This window comes from Podarcis tiliguerta, assembly GCF_965153285.1.
Source record: "Podarcis tiliguerta genome assembly, chromosome: 10".
NCBI classification, from domain to species: domain Eukaryota; kingdom Metazoa; phylum Chordata; class Lepidosauria; order Squamata; family Lacertidae; genus Podarcis; species Podarcis tiliguerta.
This window is the reverse complement of record NC_139543.1, coordinates 17046795-17065265: the sequence shown is the minus strand read 5'-3', so window position 1 is coordinate 17065265 and position 18471 is coordinate 17046795. Positions and strand designations below refer to the sequence as shown.

The 18471-nt window shown below is 41.8% G+C and overlaps 1 protein-coding gene across 4 annotated transcripts in view; it reads right to left on the bottom strand.

The window, feature by feature from the left end:
* GRM8 (glutamate metabotropic receptor 8) overlaps positions 1-18471 on the bottom strand; it is a 556320-nt gene that overhangs the window by 55639 nt on the left and 482210 nt on the right. For all 4 annotated transcript variants that reach the window (XM_083399543.1, XM_083399541.1, XM_083399542.1 and 1 more), the window contains exon 9: positions 8923-9858. In XM_083399543.1, the coding sequence (XP_083255669.1) occupies positions 8923-9858 (936 nt within the window). The remainder of the gene's footprint in view (positions 1-8922; positions 9859-18471) is intronic.

Sequence of the window (18471 nt, the reverse complement as noted above, 5' to 3'; positions counted from 1 at the left end):
TAGTCCTTGACCATTGTTCATATTGGCTAGCACTGCATGGATCTGGAGACCAAAATGTGCCTTATCACATGACAGAAATTCTTAAGCATACCAAATACATCTGGTTAAGAAATGGAAAACAATGCATGGCTTATTTCGATGGGAAAGTAAGGTTTCTTTTTGGAGAAGAGATATGAATTTAAATACCTTTAATTGTGCCAGTATTACATAAATAATGTGTCTGGTTTACTTAGTTGTATCATAACAGAATTATGTATTTCGGTTTAGGGTGTTGTAGTTTTTGGTTGTTTTGTTGTTTTGTTGTTGCCTGTATGTTTTTGTTGTTAATGAAAACATTCCAACCTAAAAATAGCCTTTCCACAGCATAGCCAACCAGTTGTATATTCATGAGCATGGCTTACTAAATTTTGCTCATTTAAAAGAACAATTAACTGGACACATGTTTGAACTCTTGTGCTGAGAGCCACAAAGCTGTGTGTGAACAGATTTTTATTTATGGCAGACAGCTCAAAGAAAATCTGAATTGCAAAATCATTGAATTAGCATTTTGATTTAGGGGTTGTTTTCCTTCTTTTTTAAAAAGTGAAATTCTTAATATGCTGCAAAAAAAATATAACCCCTCAGATTTAGCGTAAATCTACATCACTCCAGCCGGAGTTGCAAAGTATCTTATCTCTTGAATGTGGAAAGAATGATATAACCTGTCTTATCTCCAAAGGTTCAGGAGACATTACACTTTTAGGAAGACACTGGCTGCTTGAATTGTGAAAACTCGGAGCACTGGTGGTTGATCCTTATGTTGGTGACAGATAACGAAAGATCAACCCAAAAAATCTTCAGCCAAAAAAAAAAAAAATGTGTGTCTATATCTTGGGCCCTTAGTGTGGTGACATCTACCCTTTGGACTCTTGTCAGGTCTTTCCCCCCAATTTCAGGTTTCCAGGGCTGTGAATGCATTGTCATGTGTGAATTGAACACACATAAATTGGGGGGGGGGGGGAGATGCCTGTACTTCTTGTGATAACCACATAATAGAAAAAGTAGTGACTGCTTGCACATTTAAGCCAAAGTCTGAATGTTAACCCAGATAAAGCAGCACACATATACATGCCCTAAATCAAAGGTAAGGAGCCTTCTGGAGACCAAGGACTGCAATCCTTTACAGACAACCTTTTGGGGTCCACATACACGAGGTGGGCAAAGCAAGAGACAAAAAATAGGAGCAATGGATGTGCCTCCTGCCTTTGTAATGGAGGGTCCATTCTTGGCATGTGTAAGTGAGACATTTATATACACACCCTACCATAGCTGTCAACGTTTCCCTTTTTTAAAGGGAAATTCCCTTATTCTGAATAGGATTCCTCGCAAGGAAAGGGAAAAATTGACAGCTATGCACCCTACACATGCATAAATCTATCAATCCTTCAAGCACACAAGAGGCACTATCATGGTTAAGGAAACATTGCAGCCCTGACAAAGTACTTGAGGAGACAGCAGAGAAAGTATTGCAGAATTTAATAGGTTTGGAGAGTTGGAAGGGACCATAGGAAGGGATCATCTAGTTCAATGCCTTGCAGTGCAGGAATATGCAGCTGTCCCATACAGAGACTGATTCTCGGTAGTGGCACCCGCCCTGTGGAATGCCCTCCCATCAGATGTCAAAGAGATAAACAACTACCTGATATTCAGAAGACATCTTAAGGCAGCCCTGTTCAGGGAGGTTTTTAATATGTAACGCTGTACTGTTTTTAACACTTGATTGGGAGCCGCACAGAGTGGCTGGGGAAACTCAGCCAGATGGGCGGGGTATAAATAATAAATTATTATTATTATTATTATTATTATTATTATTATTATTATTATTATTATTATTTTCTGCAAGCTTGGCGTTATCACCACCATGCTCTAACCAACTGAGCTATCCAGGCTGGTGAGTGGTGTGGCCTTAGGAAGGGGTGTGTCTTGGGAAAATCTGAAGGCCAGACAGAAAGGCTTTGAAGGCCACATTCAGTCTCCAAGATGGGAGTTACCCGGCCCTGTCCTTCAACAATATAGGTTTGGCAATGAAAATAGTCCCTTAAAAGCAACACAAAGAGAAACTGGCCTGGCCTCAGGAGGATTTGGGGTGGGGAAGGGGGCATGGTGCTTTGAAAGTACAGTGGTACCGCGCAAGACGAATACCTCGCAAGACGGAAAACCCGCTAGATGAAAGGGTTTTCCATTTTTTGATGCACTTCGCAGGATGAATTTCCCTATGGGCTTGCTTCGCAAGACGAAAATGTCTTGCGAGTCTTGAGATTTTTTCCGCTCCCCAACCCCTTTTTCTAAGCTGCTAAACCGCTAATAGCCTTTTAGCAGCTAATCCATTAATCCCTTAAGCCTTTAATAGCCGCTAATAGCCGCTAAACCGCTAATAGCGCTAATCCGCTAATAGGGTTGCTTCACAAGACGAAAAAACCGCAAGACGAAGAGACTTGCAGAACGAATTTATTTCATCTTGCAAGGCACCACTGTATCTGGATTCCCTTACTAGATGACATATAATCCTGTTTTTTTGTGGGTGGTTCCAGAAGGCTGGATGGCAGAAAATCTCCAGGCACACAATAATCACAACGTGTGTAAATGAAAAGGCAGCCTAGAAATGAATTGGATGTTTGTCCAAGATCACCTTTTGTCAACAATACACTTGTTTAACTCCTGTTTGCTTCCCTGGAAGTTGCACAGTAGATGTTTCCATTAGATTTTAACCTCTGCTAGCAAAAATTTTCCGGATCAAATGGAAATAAATGCACTCGGGGCTCCTGCTGTGAGGGAAATATATGCATGAACACATCTGCTTTGAAAGTCATCTGTGGACTTACAGTCTGAATGCATTCCTCCCTGTATCTGTCCTAATCTTAACAGCCAGGATTCCTCTGCTGTGCCTAAGATACATTAAAGATTTCCCCTGACATACTTCCCATGGACTGAGACAAACTAAAATGGGCACAGTTATTAGTTCTTCTACACATAGCTACCAGCAAGAGTCAAACACTTCTCCCATCACTTTATGCAGTCTGTAGAAGTCAGCAGGTTGCGTCAGAAGCCACAACTTGACCTCAGAAATCAGCGTTTCATTGTCTGGAAAAAGCTTGCCCTTCAAAAATATATTTATGTTTGGAAAGAGGTGGAAGTCTGATGGTGTGAGAATAAGGGGTGTGAGGAAGGATTTCATAGCCACAGGACCATGCTTCCATCTGAGCAACACGTGAGTTGTGAACCAGGGTGTTATCCTGCAGGAGGCAGACACCATTGGTCAGCATACCACACCTCTCGGTTTTGTTGGCCTTCCACAATTTCTGCAGCAGTGAAGCGTAGTATGTCCCGATAATTGTGGTACCCACTGCCAGGAAATCCATCATCACTACCCTGTGCTGGTCCCAAAAGGCCAGCCCACTGATGGTTGGCCACATGACTACTTTGGAGGTGGTGAGAGAGAGTGCTTCCATTGTCTGAACTGGGATTTAGTCTCTGGGTCATAACGATCGACCCATGTTTTGTCCTGAGTAATTAATCTGGCAAAGCAGTCATCATGGTTTTTGTGACACATGGCCAAACGAGCCCTTGAGCATGTGACTCGTTCCTGCTTCTGGAAAGGCATCAGCAGCCAGAGAACCCACTGTCTGGACACCTTTCCTGTGTGCAAATGGTCATGGGTGATTTTTTTCTACAGAGCTCACACTGATCTTGGCGAATGGTTATGCAGTGATCCTCCAGAATGGTGGCCTCCTCTTACCAGATGGTGTCTTCATCAATGGAGGACTGTGGTCACCCAGGAATGGGAGCCATTCCACTGACGTTCAACCACACTTGAACTGATGATGCCAGTACTTGACTACATCATATGATGGGGCATCCTCCTCATAAGTCCCTTTCATCTCATTGAACATCTCCCGTGGTGTGCGCCCTTTCAAGTACAGGAACCTGATGACTGCTCTGCATTCAACTGGTTCCATTATCAGACGTTGCTCCATGTTAGCATGAATGACCCTGGTACATGACTACCTTTAGGGTTCGGTTCTTTATTAAAAAATGATAGCCTTTTGCTTCACATATAAGAACACACCATCTTCATGCAGTGGAAGGTCACATATCTTTGTTTCATGGCAAACTGGGCAAGCATGGCCCACTTAGCATCTTTTAAGAGGTACAAAGGTATAGAAGCTTTACCCATCTGCAGCAGTGAAGAAAATAACGTGCTGGTGATTGCTTCTTTCCTTGGAGGGATTTATGCCAGACCCGAATTGGTGCCTGCTGTGCTCAAATCCACTGTAACTTGGTTTATAAGAAAAGAACAAGCAAAGTGTCTTATCTACCTGCTGCATAATTTATCAGTACCAGGTTCTTTGATTCATTTTTTGATACCTATTTTTGGGGTTCTTTCCTAATAGAAAAAAAGTATGACTTGGAAGAGGGATGGCATGCAAGACTGCGAAGTGACACGTGTCTGTGTGTAAATAGATGCAATTTGTATCTGAATGTTGTGGTAAGACTTTTCAAGAGATTCACCCTTGAAAGTGGGTTGCCTTTTGGGCTGTTTCAGGTGGCAAAAGGTCTGGATTTGGGGTTGTAAGGCTTTATCCCAACCCAGGGGATAATCAAGGCAGCATAATGTAGTAATTGACGTTCTGGACTAGGACTTGAGATCAGGGTTCAAATACCCAGTAAGTCATGAAGTCCAAGGGGTGACATTGAGCCAGTCCACACTCTCCCAGCCTGACCTACCCCACAAAGTTGTTCTGAGAATAAAACAGAGAGTAGATCTTCCATGAGCTCATTGGAAGAAAAGGGGATATAAATGTAATAAAGAAAACAATAAATAATATTTGAAGTCTCATGGATTTCTATAGGAATGCTAAACTTAGCTCCTTGTCCCTGACATCAACAGTCCTTAAATAGTGCTTCACTTGGCTAGATCATGTTCACTAGCTTCATTTTAGGTTTATCCTTCATTGCGGCCGAACAAATGAGTGAGACTACTGTAGAAAGGTGAAGCTTACATTTACTGTTCTGTCCACTTTTTCCTTTGGTGGCTGTACACAACATTCAAGTGGTCCCTAGAAGGGAATATATCCATCAGATTGAAAAAGCTCCCCTGTCCCTGAACTAGAGGGTCTAATTAAAAATAACTGGGTGCAATAAAGTGATTTTAAAAGCCTCCTTAAAGGTGGGAAAGGATGGGGTTAGATGACACACACCTCATTTTTTTCTACTTCCGACCACAAATGAAAAGCCTCTCCCTTTTGTCCTCATCAGCTACGTCTTGGGGAATGCTGAGAATGGTCCTCAGAAACCAATCAATGACCTTAAGCAGAAACATGGGAATATCAGCAGTAGATGGCATGAAAAACTGCTAGTGTGGATAATCCTTTATCGATTTTTGAGTTGTATTGCTTTTGGTTTAACTGACTAGACACCTTCTCCAATATCAGATGCAGATAGGATCCCACAGGTTATCTTAACATCTCTGTTAGCATCCGGAATGGAAGCATTCAGCATGTTGCCTATTTTACATACCTCTGTTGGATGAAAAGTAATAGAGTGAGACAATAACAGAACGCTGCTCAACCCCGCCTCTTGCGATTACATCTGTAAATGTTTGTTGCCAATTGAGCAAGACAAGAAATGGCAGTTATAGCTGGAGCCAGGCTAGGGTTGCTGTCAGATTTGATTTATTGTTGTTCTGCTCTAGTGTGGACAAGTATCCTAGCTCCTCCTCATGTCAATTTATATTCCATTTAATTTCTGTCTGGTAAAGAATTAAATGTGGTTGGATGTACAGAGGAAGCTTAACTCGGAGTACTGCATGCAAAAGGTGCAACAAACAACCCTTTCACTTCTACAGTGAAATAACTTCTCTAGATTTGCTGCAATTGGCAAGAGGTGAGTCACCTTGTCTATATCGCTGCTCTTTTTTACAGTCTTGGTAAAGGGGCAAGATTATGTGTAATTAGCAGCCAAAATGTATAGACTGAATAGAACTGAACTTCTTTATAAATTATAACTCCCACTTTTACATTTCCTCCCTTATGCCCGTGTGATTGTGTGCTAATTTAGGATTATACATCATACCAATGAAGTGGGCTTTATGCTATAATACTTCGCTAAAATGAGATCCAACATAGCACAAACAGGCACCTGCTCATGCAATTGGTTTTCTCCTTTCTCGCATTCCCTCTACAGCCCAAAGATATTAACCAAAATATTATTTTAAAGCCACTTCTGCCCTACGGAGAAGGTGGGGTTGCAGGCTTCATGGCCCCACCAAGCGTGCAGTGGGTGGGGTCCAGTCCACGCGTGATTGGGGGGATTCCCAGCCGCGTCACCCCCTGGCCAGCCAATCGGCTGGTTCAGGGGGTGTGACCTGCCCTATAAATGCCTAAGCCAATACCACTCATCACCTGCAACCAATAAAGTTGTGGCCTTATTTAGCCCATTAACCTTAATAATTTCGTCATTATTTCAATGGGGGGGGGGGACTCGCCACGCAACTACTGCAAGATGATTTTCCAAATGATTCACACCTTTCACAGGATTTTGCTCTCAGTCACAGAAGCAGCTTGCCAGGTGGGGAAGAGCTAGCACCTCGGTGGTTGGATTGCTATCGATTTCCAGGAAGGAGAGGGGAAGAGTTGAGGTGCAAAGGCACCAGCAGAACCAATCCAGCACTCCTGCCACTGTGTTTGCACTGTGCTAACCTCTCCACCTCCTCACCCACTCCTTCCTAGTAAGCAACAGCAATCTACTTGATGGTAAGCTACCACAGTGGCTCCAGGACAACTGGTCAGCTGCTTCTGTGTCTGTGAAAGTTGTAGACATGGAGCATTGCCATCCCTGGCCCCATAAGTCATCTGAAATGGCATTGTGGTGCCCATGTGGTTTTTCTGGAATATAGCCATAAGGGAGGCAGTAAAAAAAATGCTCTCCAATAACGTGAACAAAAATTACTCAGAGTTGCACATTATTTCCCACATGGAATCCGTGTCTACTAGAGTTATGGAAGAAGTTGCATCTGCTTCTATTGAACACTAAGGACTGCTGTTCAGTCCTGCCAGCAGATTATTAAGAGTTTGCACTGAAACCAGAAATCTCTGCTAAAACACAATCAGCAAATTCACTCCTTCAAAGTTACATCACTTTGCTTGAGCTAAATACACTCAAGCGCTGAGAACCTAACCTATGAATTTGCATCAGATCACCTACATGAACTAAATACACTCAAGAGCTGGGAACCTAACCTACAAAATAGGCTCAACGTTCTGACACCACCATTTATTTTTTCTTTGCTGGCAATGATCATTGTCAAAATGCTTCTCATTTCATTCCCAGTATTTCCATTCCTTTTCGTGAATGGAAATTGTTTGAAACCTTTAAAGAACCACCATGAAACACTGATTCATTGTTATGATATCACACTCTTCCTGTCTCCCCCTTTCCGAGTTTGAAACACACCATTTGAGAAACGAATTTCTCACCATTTGAGAAACAACCAACAGTGCCCAGAATACATTTTCAAAAGTGAAGTTTCTGTCAAGATCAACCTAAGCTGTACTAGGAGACAACATCAGAATCAGGAAAAGCCTAGAGCATGCTCTTGATAAACTTGCTGAACAAAAGACATGCCAATCTGAGTCAAACAGTTATGTTATGTACTGAGTTGAATAGGATCCAAACTGCAGCAGTCTGATTGGTCCTAGAACAATAGGATTCAGAATACAGCAGTCTGATTGGTCCTAAAACAATGCAGCAGTATGATTGGTTGGCAGGAACCACCCAATCATGCTCCAGATATAAGTGAATCCACAACCTGATTGGCTTACAGTAGAATTCCAGAATTAGCCAATCATGTGCAGCCCATTGTGTAAATAATGTATATAAAGCAGATACTTTGAGGGGACTTTCATTCATTCCTCCTCACCACTATGAGCTGAATAAAGAGCATGAAATCACTTTGCGACTTTGAGTATATTTCAAGTTACAAAGAGAAATTATTCTCTCACGCACAAACTGTAGGGACTTGGGGTCATCCACTGAAGCGGAGTGGATTTAGGTTCAGACCAAGCAAGAATAAAATATCTTCACACAATGCATAATTGAATTCATTACCATAAGCAGTAGAGGTGTCACTGATTTAGAGCTGTTTTTTTTTAAAGGGCTTGGAAATTTCATGCAGAATAGACCTATCAGTGGATTTCAGCCATCATTGCTAAATTGAGACTTCATGTTTAAAGAAGCTATGCCACTGAGTACCATTTGCTGGGAGAAACATAGATGGTTGTAATTTGGATGATTCCATTTTTAAGAAATCTGCATAAGCCAAATTTAAGTGGGTCAACATAATACACACATACACACACTATATTTTTTAGACAGTACATTTTATGCAATATACATGAAAGTGGGTTTTTTAGGGTATCTGCATCGGGGAGAAAATTCTATTTCTACTATTGCAAGAAAGGACCAGGTTCTGAACATGCTGTGCCAAACTCTCTCATTTCAACAACTTCATATAAATATTCAGAATGTGGATAATTTCCAGTCTTTTTAAAAAACACCTTTTAATCATCCATTTTTAAAAGTAGATTATTTAATTCTAATGAATTATTTCCCCAAACTTAGAAATACCTAGGTGCTCCATCCACCAAAGTGCTGCAAAGAAGAAAGATGATAATTTGGTGATATTAACAACAACAACAACGCCTTTTTAATGATCAAATTACACAAAGTTGCTTTTAAAGCATTTTTCTTCTCTAAGAATATACCAGTCAGAGTTTACTCTGCCGAAGTAGCTTCAATCGTCAGCACAGGACATCTATGAGTTGACATAAACGTGCAACTGAACAACAAGAAGAAGATGAATAAAGACAGGTCACTGCCACTCACCTTTTCTGCTGACTGTGCAGTTCCAAAAAAGATTGGAATAAAAGCTAACCAAATGATACAGGTGGTGTACATAGTAAATCCAATTGGTTTCGCTTCGTTGAAAGTCTCTGGAACGCCTCTTGTTTTGATGGCATAAACAGTGCATGTTACCATTAACAGAATACTGTATCCAAGGGAACAAATGAGAGATAGATCAGAGATGTCACATTTGAGAACCCCACGAGCATTTTCAGGATCCAGAGTCCTCTGCTCTCCATAGTCCACGATGATATGTGGAGGATCGACACCAAACCAGATGAAGACTCCAAGAAGCTGCATGGAGATGAGGCTGAAGGTGATCACCAGCTGGGAAGCCGGGCTGATGAACTTTGGAGCGGTGACTGATTTTTTCCCTTGCTCAAATATTCGATGGATTCGGTTTGTTTTGGTGAGCAAAGCTGCGTAGCTGAAGCACATGCCCAGCCCGAGGAAGATCCGCCGCAAAGAGCAGATGGCAGTGTCTGGACTCGCAATCATTAAAAAAGTGATGGAGTAACAGAGGAAAATCCCAGTCAAGAGGACGTAGCTGAGTTCGCGACCCGAGGCCCGGACAATTGGCGTGTCGTTGTGACGAACAAACGTCACGATGACAAAGGTGGTTGCGATGATCCCGAAGATTGCTATGAAGACAGGCACAATAGCCCATGGGGAATGCCATTCCAGTTTGATGATGGGGATCGGCTGGCAGTCGGTGCGGTTCGCATTTGGCCTCTTATCGAATGCACACATTTCGCAGGTGACCTCGTCCACTTGGTAATGGTAACCTTCGCAGCGTTCACAATGCCAACAGCAAGGCACTCCCTTGACCATTTTCTTCCTTTCTCCCGGCTTGCAGGGCAAACTACAGACCGATGTGGGATGAGTTCTGTCTCTGTTATCCCACTGCATGTCTTCTACCTGTGGTTATATATATTAAAGGGGGAAAATTAATGAGCCTTTCATTTTCTCCCATTCATAATATCCTAATCCTGGTCACAGGTTTGTCATAAATCACCTTTGTGCTGACAGTACAAATGCAGTTTACCTTGATAAGAAACCCGTTTTTCTCTCATATTGACTTTATGAAACTGCTAAATGATTGTGCCCAATAAATCATTTGTGCCACGGGCTTGATGAGTGCCATTAGTTTCTATTTACCTCTTTACTGCTGACCAAATTGACATTTGTAGAACGATTTATCGACTCCAGGCTAGTTTTGAAGCAAGACACCCTATAAAAAGGAATTTATGAGCCAATCACGTGCAAATAGAGTTCTCAAACATTTAATTAGGAAATAACGGCAGGTGGGTATGGAACTAATTTTTGCATTACAGTATAAGGAGAGAATAAAAATATTGGTGCATTGACCTGCAAAGAGCAAAAACTATTATGGAATTAATGGGTCTATCTTGATTTTAGAAGTAAAACCATGAAGCAAGAGAGCTTTTTTAAAAAAGAGAGAAGTAGCAGCGCTTTTCAACTTTGTTTCAAGCTCTGTCAATCCCAGTACTGTAACCCCTGTTGCAGTCCTTCCTGTTTCACTACCTATAGCATTATCCCTTGCTATCCAGTGTATCAGCCTTTTTAGGCTTGTAAAGAGTTCATCTGTTCATATAAAAGTACCTTTATGCTGCCCTTTCACGGAAAATCCTTCCCATGCCACCTTAACAAGAACATTTAGAATATATACAATATAGGTGCACATCTGCTGCAAGGGTAGGATAAAACGTGTTCTAGTTTTCATCAGCCCTAGCCAGAATGGCCAATGATAAGGGATGATGGCTGCTGGTGTCCATATTGGGCCCTATGACTGGAGGGGAGATTCAATTGATGGTTCTGCTTCTTAGAATTCCTGCTCCATGATTACAGTCATGGGATTGTTGTCTATCACATGACGGTATATGTTTTGACTCCACAGAGTGGGAAGTGATGGAGACAGGATGTTTTGTGTTACTGTGCTCAGTGAAGTGGGACTATTGTCCTTTGTTCTTTTTCTCTTTGCTGTCTGATGCTAGAGGGGGGGGGGAGCCATGTTGCAGTGCTCCGTGTGTGTTTATATGTAAATAAAGTAGATTAGCCAAAATTGCTGAGTTGCTGAGGTCTGTTACGCATGATGTGCAAACTCTGCAGACCCCTAAGTGTTCCGGTGTCAGTTGGCATCGGTCGCTGTGATGTTTGGGATGAAAAAAGCTTTTGAAGCTCCCGTACAATTGAGCAGGAGGGAGAGAACATGCCAGTCGGGCGTGTGTCTCTGCCAGGGTCCTACTCGAGTGTAGGGCCGAGCTCCTGACACTGCTGCTGGTTGTAACCTGAGACAGGGCCATCTCAGTGACAGGTCCCCATTTGTGGAATGTCCTCCTTTGTCTCTTTCTCTCATTCTTACCTTTCTGGACGAATTATTATTTTAAAAAATCCTGCCTGAATGATACAGCCTCTGGCAACCTTGAGATGGTTAGCTGTGAGGGCATGTGATAGTTTTACATGGGGATGTGAGTTGTGTTAGATTTGTTTAAAAATGTTTAGAAATGTCTTTATTTTATTTTTGTTGTTGTTTTAAGTATGTCACTTCTCTGTTTGCCACCTGGGCTCTTTTGGGAGGAAGGGAAGCTTATAAATTTAACAGACATTATAAATAAAATAAAACATCTGGAGGTTTGCAAGTTCCCCATCCCTGCCCTATAACCTATTCCAGAATCCTTTGTAATGTGCCCTAGTACCATCTCAGACAGCTAACTGTGAACAAAGGGTAGACCATTTGAAAATGGTTATTCTAAAGGTAAGTAAGAAACACTGGATCCTAGGCAATTCTATTGTTGGGTTGAATGAGAGGGCTGTGGTATTCCTTTAATCTTCTACTAGGCAGTATTTCACAGAATTTCATCCAACTATTGTCATTGCACTTAAAGTAAAGGATGCCTCTCAGAATGTTTGCAGTTGTTAAATACACTTTGAAATGTCCCACAGGTTACAGATTCCGGGGGCAGCAGAGGCAATAAATCCCCATCTCGAGAAGGTCAGTAGTAATGATTCATATAATAGTTTTCATTCCAGTGCCTCTGACAAATAAACTATGTAACGCATAATTCATATTATGACACCCTACTGGTACAAGCGTTGGGAAACATTCTGGGTGAACAAGATTGCTTCTAATTTCTGGAAATAAAGGGTTTCAACAGCCCTAGGCTGTTATGTCACAGAAAGATTAAAGACTAAAATGTGGTGTTTTGAACATCAAAAATGCGTGAATAAAAATAGGAGATATTTAATACCAATGACTGTATTTGGGAAAGGCTGCGTGAACAGTAATTTTTCATGCTCACATTCAATTTGTGTGACTTTATGAAGTCAGAGGCTCATAGGACTTGCATGCTTTCTTTTGCCAACTTTCAACCAAAGCATAAAAGGATTTTACCATTTTTTATGTAATGGGTTTGTTGAAAAGGCTGGCTTGGGGTTTCTTTTTTACATTTGAGAACTGAGCAGATAAGGTTGAACAGTTTTTGTATACAAGTGAGGAGGAGAGGAGATAGAGGGATGCAAGGACTTGTTTTTTTGTTCCTTGTTTTTGCATTGTCCAGTGGTGTACTGGTAAATTTTGAAGTGCAGGAGGTCCTACACACATACCATGGAGAAACAATTCATAACCTGAGGCCGAATTTATCAGCTGGCAGTCACAGAATAGTGAGCTGGCAAAAGGATGCTATAGTGGTTTGGAATGTTGCAATTCAACCTGTTGTAACTACAGTCCTATGAATAGTTACCTGGAAGTTAGCGCCATTGAACTTAATGGTGCTTACTTTCAACTGCACACAAGATGCTATAAGACAAAATGATCATCAGGCAATCGAAATGCAGCCCTTAAGTTAGAAATGCAAACAACCTTGAAAAGAAGTGCAACCATTTAAGCTAGCAGCATTTCCTCCTTCTCGGACTTCCTCTATGCTAAACCCTCATGAATAACTGCAAAACTTGGAAGCATCAATTTACAGATTTGTTCATAGGAAAAAACTACAGATAGAAAAGGGCCAACAAATGAAACTGCCATTGACTATGGTTGATGATGGTGAGAGGGTTCCATTTTTAGCTCCAGCAAACATGGGGAGTCTCCCACTCTGTAGAAAGGCTTTCCCATCCATCTTGAAGTCACGTTGGCAGAAATGCTGTAGGGATATCGCGGAGCGGGGAGTGGGGTCCGGAGGGAGCACACTTTCCCGCCAGCAGGCAGCCACAGTCTGCCTGCACGCGTGACCTTGGGGTGCAGGGCAAACATCCCCCCCCCCCCCCGACAAGCCACAGCTGTCTGGTACATCATTCCACCTATGTCTGACCTTTTGCGGTCTCAGAAGTCAGCGGTGTTCTGTCTGTAACTTTTTCCCTGAGACCTTTTTTCTCTTACGTCATACACTGTGCAAGGGGAAAATGGCGCTGTGGAACAGGTGCCAAAATAGCTTTGTACCACCCCACGATCTCGGGACGGAAGATGTGTAAAGGTCACAGCCCCAAATGTATCTGCCTAGCTTGCATATTTGTCTCAATAAAAGGAGGCTGCACAGGAATGGTGGTAGCTCGCTACAGCCCACCTGTGCGCAGCTCACATGATGATCAACACCTGTCTTGGGCCTTCACTTCAAAACGCCAGCTTTCTTCTGAGAGCAAAAAGAACTGTGCAGCTCCTAGATGGAAATGAGAACTAACCTGGGTCCCACAGAATAAGTATTTGAGTGTAAATAACTTTGGCTGGATTGTGCCGAACCCCTCAATTTAATTTATTTCAGAAGTTTATTTGGATAATCCAAGGTTTTGCACAGGCTTGCATGCAAACAAGCTCCACACTTTCCCCTCTAAATGATACCTTTCTCCTTTTTTTCTTATCTTTAATTATGATCGCTTCAGTGACCAAAACTGAATGATAAAGGAACACCTCTATATTTCTTTGTTATTAGAAGTGAAATGAGGGCAAGTTTGCTGGCGTGTGGTTTTCTCGCAGTTTGAAAAGGCATAATCACCACCCAAGTATTAGCTATGATTCATAATTTGCTCTAATTCAAACCCCTGACATGTCATAAGCTAAACATTAAAAACATAGGCACCCATGCCACTTAATGAGAAGAATGAGTGGACCAGGACAGGCCTTCTGAATTGAGTGTACCATTTGATCTTTAATGACAACACTAATCATTCATGTTGCGAAAGCTGAATTAAGATGAGGGGCATGGGCTCAGCATGTTATGCATAGAGGTTAATAAGCACATTCACCTTCCGGGCTCTTGTACAACCATTAAATTGATTAGCAGTGTGGTTGACAACATCCAGTGCGCAAACAATAACCCTACATATAAGCTAGCCAGTTGTTAATAATAATAATAATAATAATAATAATAATAATAATAATAATAATTTTTATTTATACCCCGCCCTTCCCTGTTCAAAAAACCGGGCTCAGGGCAGCTAACAACAAATTTAAAACACTTAATTGATGCAACAAAATACAGGATAAAATACAGTATAAAATACAGTATAAAACGTGAATAACAATGAATTGAGAATTCAGAATCCATTTAGGAGGGAAATCCATCCAATAAACATTAGATGCATTTGCCTTAAAAATTCTTTTTGGGTAAGATTCCGCTATGATGAAGTACCAAGGCTATTTTCACTTCCTTTCGGTGGTTGATGAAATGGGCTACATATGTGGAAGCACCTATTTACTACATCTGTATCCTGTCATTCCTTCCACAGAATTCATGCAGGCAACACAGGGTTTCAGGCAGGACTGACTGTCCCAAGACAACTTGCTACCAAAGACAAAGTGCCAGATAGCAGCATTGCTCATGTTTCACATGCAGAAGTTGAGCAGACTGGAATCTGGATATTACTCTGGCACTGATAACAGGCCAGCATCCTCCACCACATAATTTGCTACTTTGGTGAGCACACAACCCTCTGGACTCCAGCAAAGGGGAAAGGCCAGAGTGCCAGTTGGTACAGAGCTGGTCCTGTTTTACTAGGTAGTCTGCCATTCAGACACAGATAACACGACCACCAACATTCCTCCAATGAAAATAAGGATGTCCTATTCCATCATCATCATCGTAATCACCACCATCATATTTATACCCTGCCCATTCATGCTGGGAGGCTTCCAACATACATAAAAACATAATAAAATATTTAAAAACTTCCTTATACAGGGCTGCCTTCAGATGTCTTCTACAGGTTGTATTGTTATGTATCTCCTTGGCTCAAGGGGTCACACAACTCCATACCCTCCAACATGTCTCCAATGAAAATAGGGACATCCTAAGGAGAAGTGGGACATTCTGGAATCAAGTCAGAAACCAGGGCAGCTTCTGTAAATTTGGGATTGTCACTGGAAAATAGAGACATTTGGACAGTCTTGCTGAACTCCAGAAGACCTGGCCTCTAGACCATGCTGCAGGTTCCAACCAAGAGCTACATGTCTGGTGTTTTTATTGCTGCTATTAGCCAAAAGTTTTATATGGCCTGCTTCAAGATCCCCTCAGCAGAGAATGTGTCTACTCTATTCTGGCATAAGGTCCATTCCCAAAATAAGGCAATCATGGACTGTATGCATTTGAAGTAAATACCATATTTTTTGCTCTATAAGACTCACTTTTTCCCTTCTAAAAAGTAAGGGGAAATGTGTGTGCGTCTTATGGAGCGAATGCAGACTACGCAGCTATCACAGAAGCCAGAACAGCAAGAGGGATTGCTGCTTTCACTGCGCAGCGATTCCTCTTGCTGTTCTGGCTTCTGAGATTCAGATTTTTTTTTCCTGGTTTTCCTCCTCCAAAAACTAGGTGCGTCTTATGGTCTGGTGTGTCTTATAGAGTGAAAAATACGGTAGTTATTGTGAGGTTTGATGTGCATTGCACCCTGCCCAAGCACATAGATGATTTCAGAAATTAGGTGTGAATCGCCTATGCTAAAGCAAATGTAACCCATTATGAATCTTTTTTTAAAAAAGAAAATAATAATTGGTTTCAGCTTTAGCATCTCAGGCAGCTTGTAGGTGCATGCTAAAATTAGAAATATTTAAAACAAACTGTAGATAGGAAACAAGTCAAGGAAACAAGTCAAGGGCAACCAATCTATCAGAATGCAAACAGACCCAGAAATAAAAGCTGTCAAAAACCTGGATTGACAGTCAGTTTCATTACTGCATTTGCCAAGGTTCCTAAGAATGGCCTCAGTCCCTCCACCTAATGTGTGCCTGCTGACTGAAAAATGGTTGTGATGTGCTGGAATTTCCAATAGTTCATCTGTCTGAATATAACACCCCATGGTATTATTTTTGGATCTACACGTGGACTAAATAACGCTCCATTGGTAAATCAAATATAAATGTAAATGACGCTATTATCCAGAACCTTCCTACAAAAACCAACAATATAGAAAATGTCTATATTTGGAATTTGGGGAAAAGAAGCTCAAGGAGTGTTCTAATGTCTCCTGGATTAGCAAAAGATGAGGTCATCTCGTAGACGATTACCAAACTGGGAGTCAATTATTACTAGAAGCTTTGATCAAGATTTCAAATGAAATTGCTGTAAAGAATCATGACTAATAATTGTTCTACAATGACCGCTCCCCATAAAGCGGGGGGCGCCCTTTGCATGGACACGCGCAGCCCCTGGATCTGGAGCAGCTCCATCAGCATAGGCTTGGCTTCGCCTTCCCTCAGGTGGGATACCTGGAGGTCTCCGCCTACCCCAGTCAGTTGTCCAATCCCACCTGGGGGAAGCGTTACCAAGGAGACCAGGCCAGGTAGGGGAGGGATTACCTGCCCACACAATAGAGGGAGGATCTTACCTGGGAATCCTCACTTGGCTCCAGAGCTTCTCCCACCCTACCCACCCTCAGTTAATGTCTTATTTTACAGGTTAACTTTTCTTCACAGGTATGCGGGCTCTGCTACATTAAGGTCGCTGTTAAAGGGCTAGAAAGGAATTTCCCTACATTGGCAGGTTTCGCCTTTCCCGTAGCAAAACGTCACAACATTGGCGGTATCAGGCCTTGGGCGGAATCCTTTAGTCCATCTTCCTCTTTGCAGCGGCGATACCAGGGTTCCCCATTAAAGGGGTTTCTGAAGGGAGGCTTTGACCGTACGCCGAAAGGTTGTCATTGCTCTCCCCTGTGGCAGCGGCTTAACGGGGGCGGCTATCTCTGCTTGAACATATGTTCTCCAGAGCCGGCCCATCCCCCCCCCACTGGATAACCCTGATGCTCCCTAGGTCCCCGGCTGGGGACTGGGGAGGGAGAACGCCCAACGCCTGAGCCAAGGTCTACCCACATTTGAAATTTAATAAAGTTGTGGCCAATTTAATCCCATAGCACGTTGTCTTGAGTCGTTATTCTACATGACGGGGGGGGGACCGCTTGGGATCTGGGGACTCCGCCTGTCCATGCAATTTTCCAGTCCACTAGAAAAACATTACAAACTTCTGAAAAAATATGTTGTGTATCTTATTTTTTACTTTCTTCTTTTAATCTTATTTTTTGAACTTTTTTTTAAAAAAATGACAGTTCAGTTCCTTCATATTCCAAGTTGCCACTGCTAAACTCTTGGAGCATAATCCATAATCTTCCATGCTTATTTTTTCATCTGTTTTCCCTCATTACTTCTATTTGGGATGTAACTTTACTTGAGACTTAATATTAGGTAATATATCATCTTAAAGTATAATTAAATAAGAAATGGAAGTAGCTTTTTCCTCCCTCTGGAAGAAATTATATATCTGCTTCTATCTATAAATAAACTGGACATCATCATTATCTATGTATATGAGGCAAAACTGACATAGTACCAATGATTTGCATCTAAAACGATTAAGATAAAGAACTTTGTTGTAACCTTAAACAAAAAGAAGACATTCAAAAGCCAAACTTTGCAGGGGAAAAGCCTTCTCAGTTATGTTTTTTGTTGTTTTTTTTAAGAAAAAGCAATACAGTTTGGCAATGACACTGCCGAGATTTGAGTGCAGAATGAAAATTATGTGTGGATTCACTTAGCATATCCATTCATCACCTATGCTACATGTTACCAGAGGGAATGCATAACAGAGTGTTTTGTTTTAGTTAGGTGTCTCTTGGTGAATTCATCTATTTTTCAACAGATCCATCAAGCGGAAGAGAAATATGCTCCATTGATGCCCATGTAGAATATACTTCACCACACTAATCTGTAGCCTCTCAATTGGTTTGACATTGGGGTTGCTTGTTGGTTGTGTGTTTTGTTTTGTTTTGAGTAGAGGAAAGAGACAATACAAGTGTTCTGCTTCCTGTATGGCCTTTTGATTTAAGCAAAAGAAAAATTCATCATCATCATCATCATCATCATCACTTATTTGCATGCCACCTTTCCATAATTAAACCAGGCTCAAGGCAGCATGCAAAATGAAAATGTTTACTTGATTACAAAAATATTACATGAGGAATCACAGTTGTTGACATCCATCTGTCTTGAGATGTGCCTCAGGGGTGAAGGCAAGCTACTGTCTTAGCAGCACC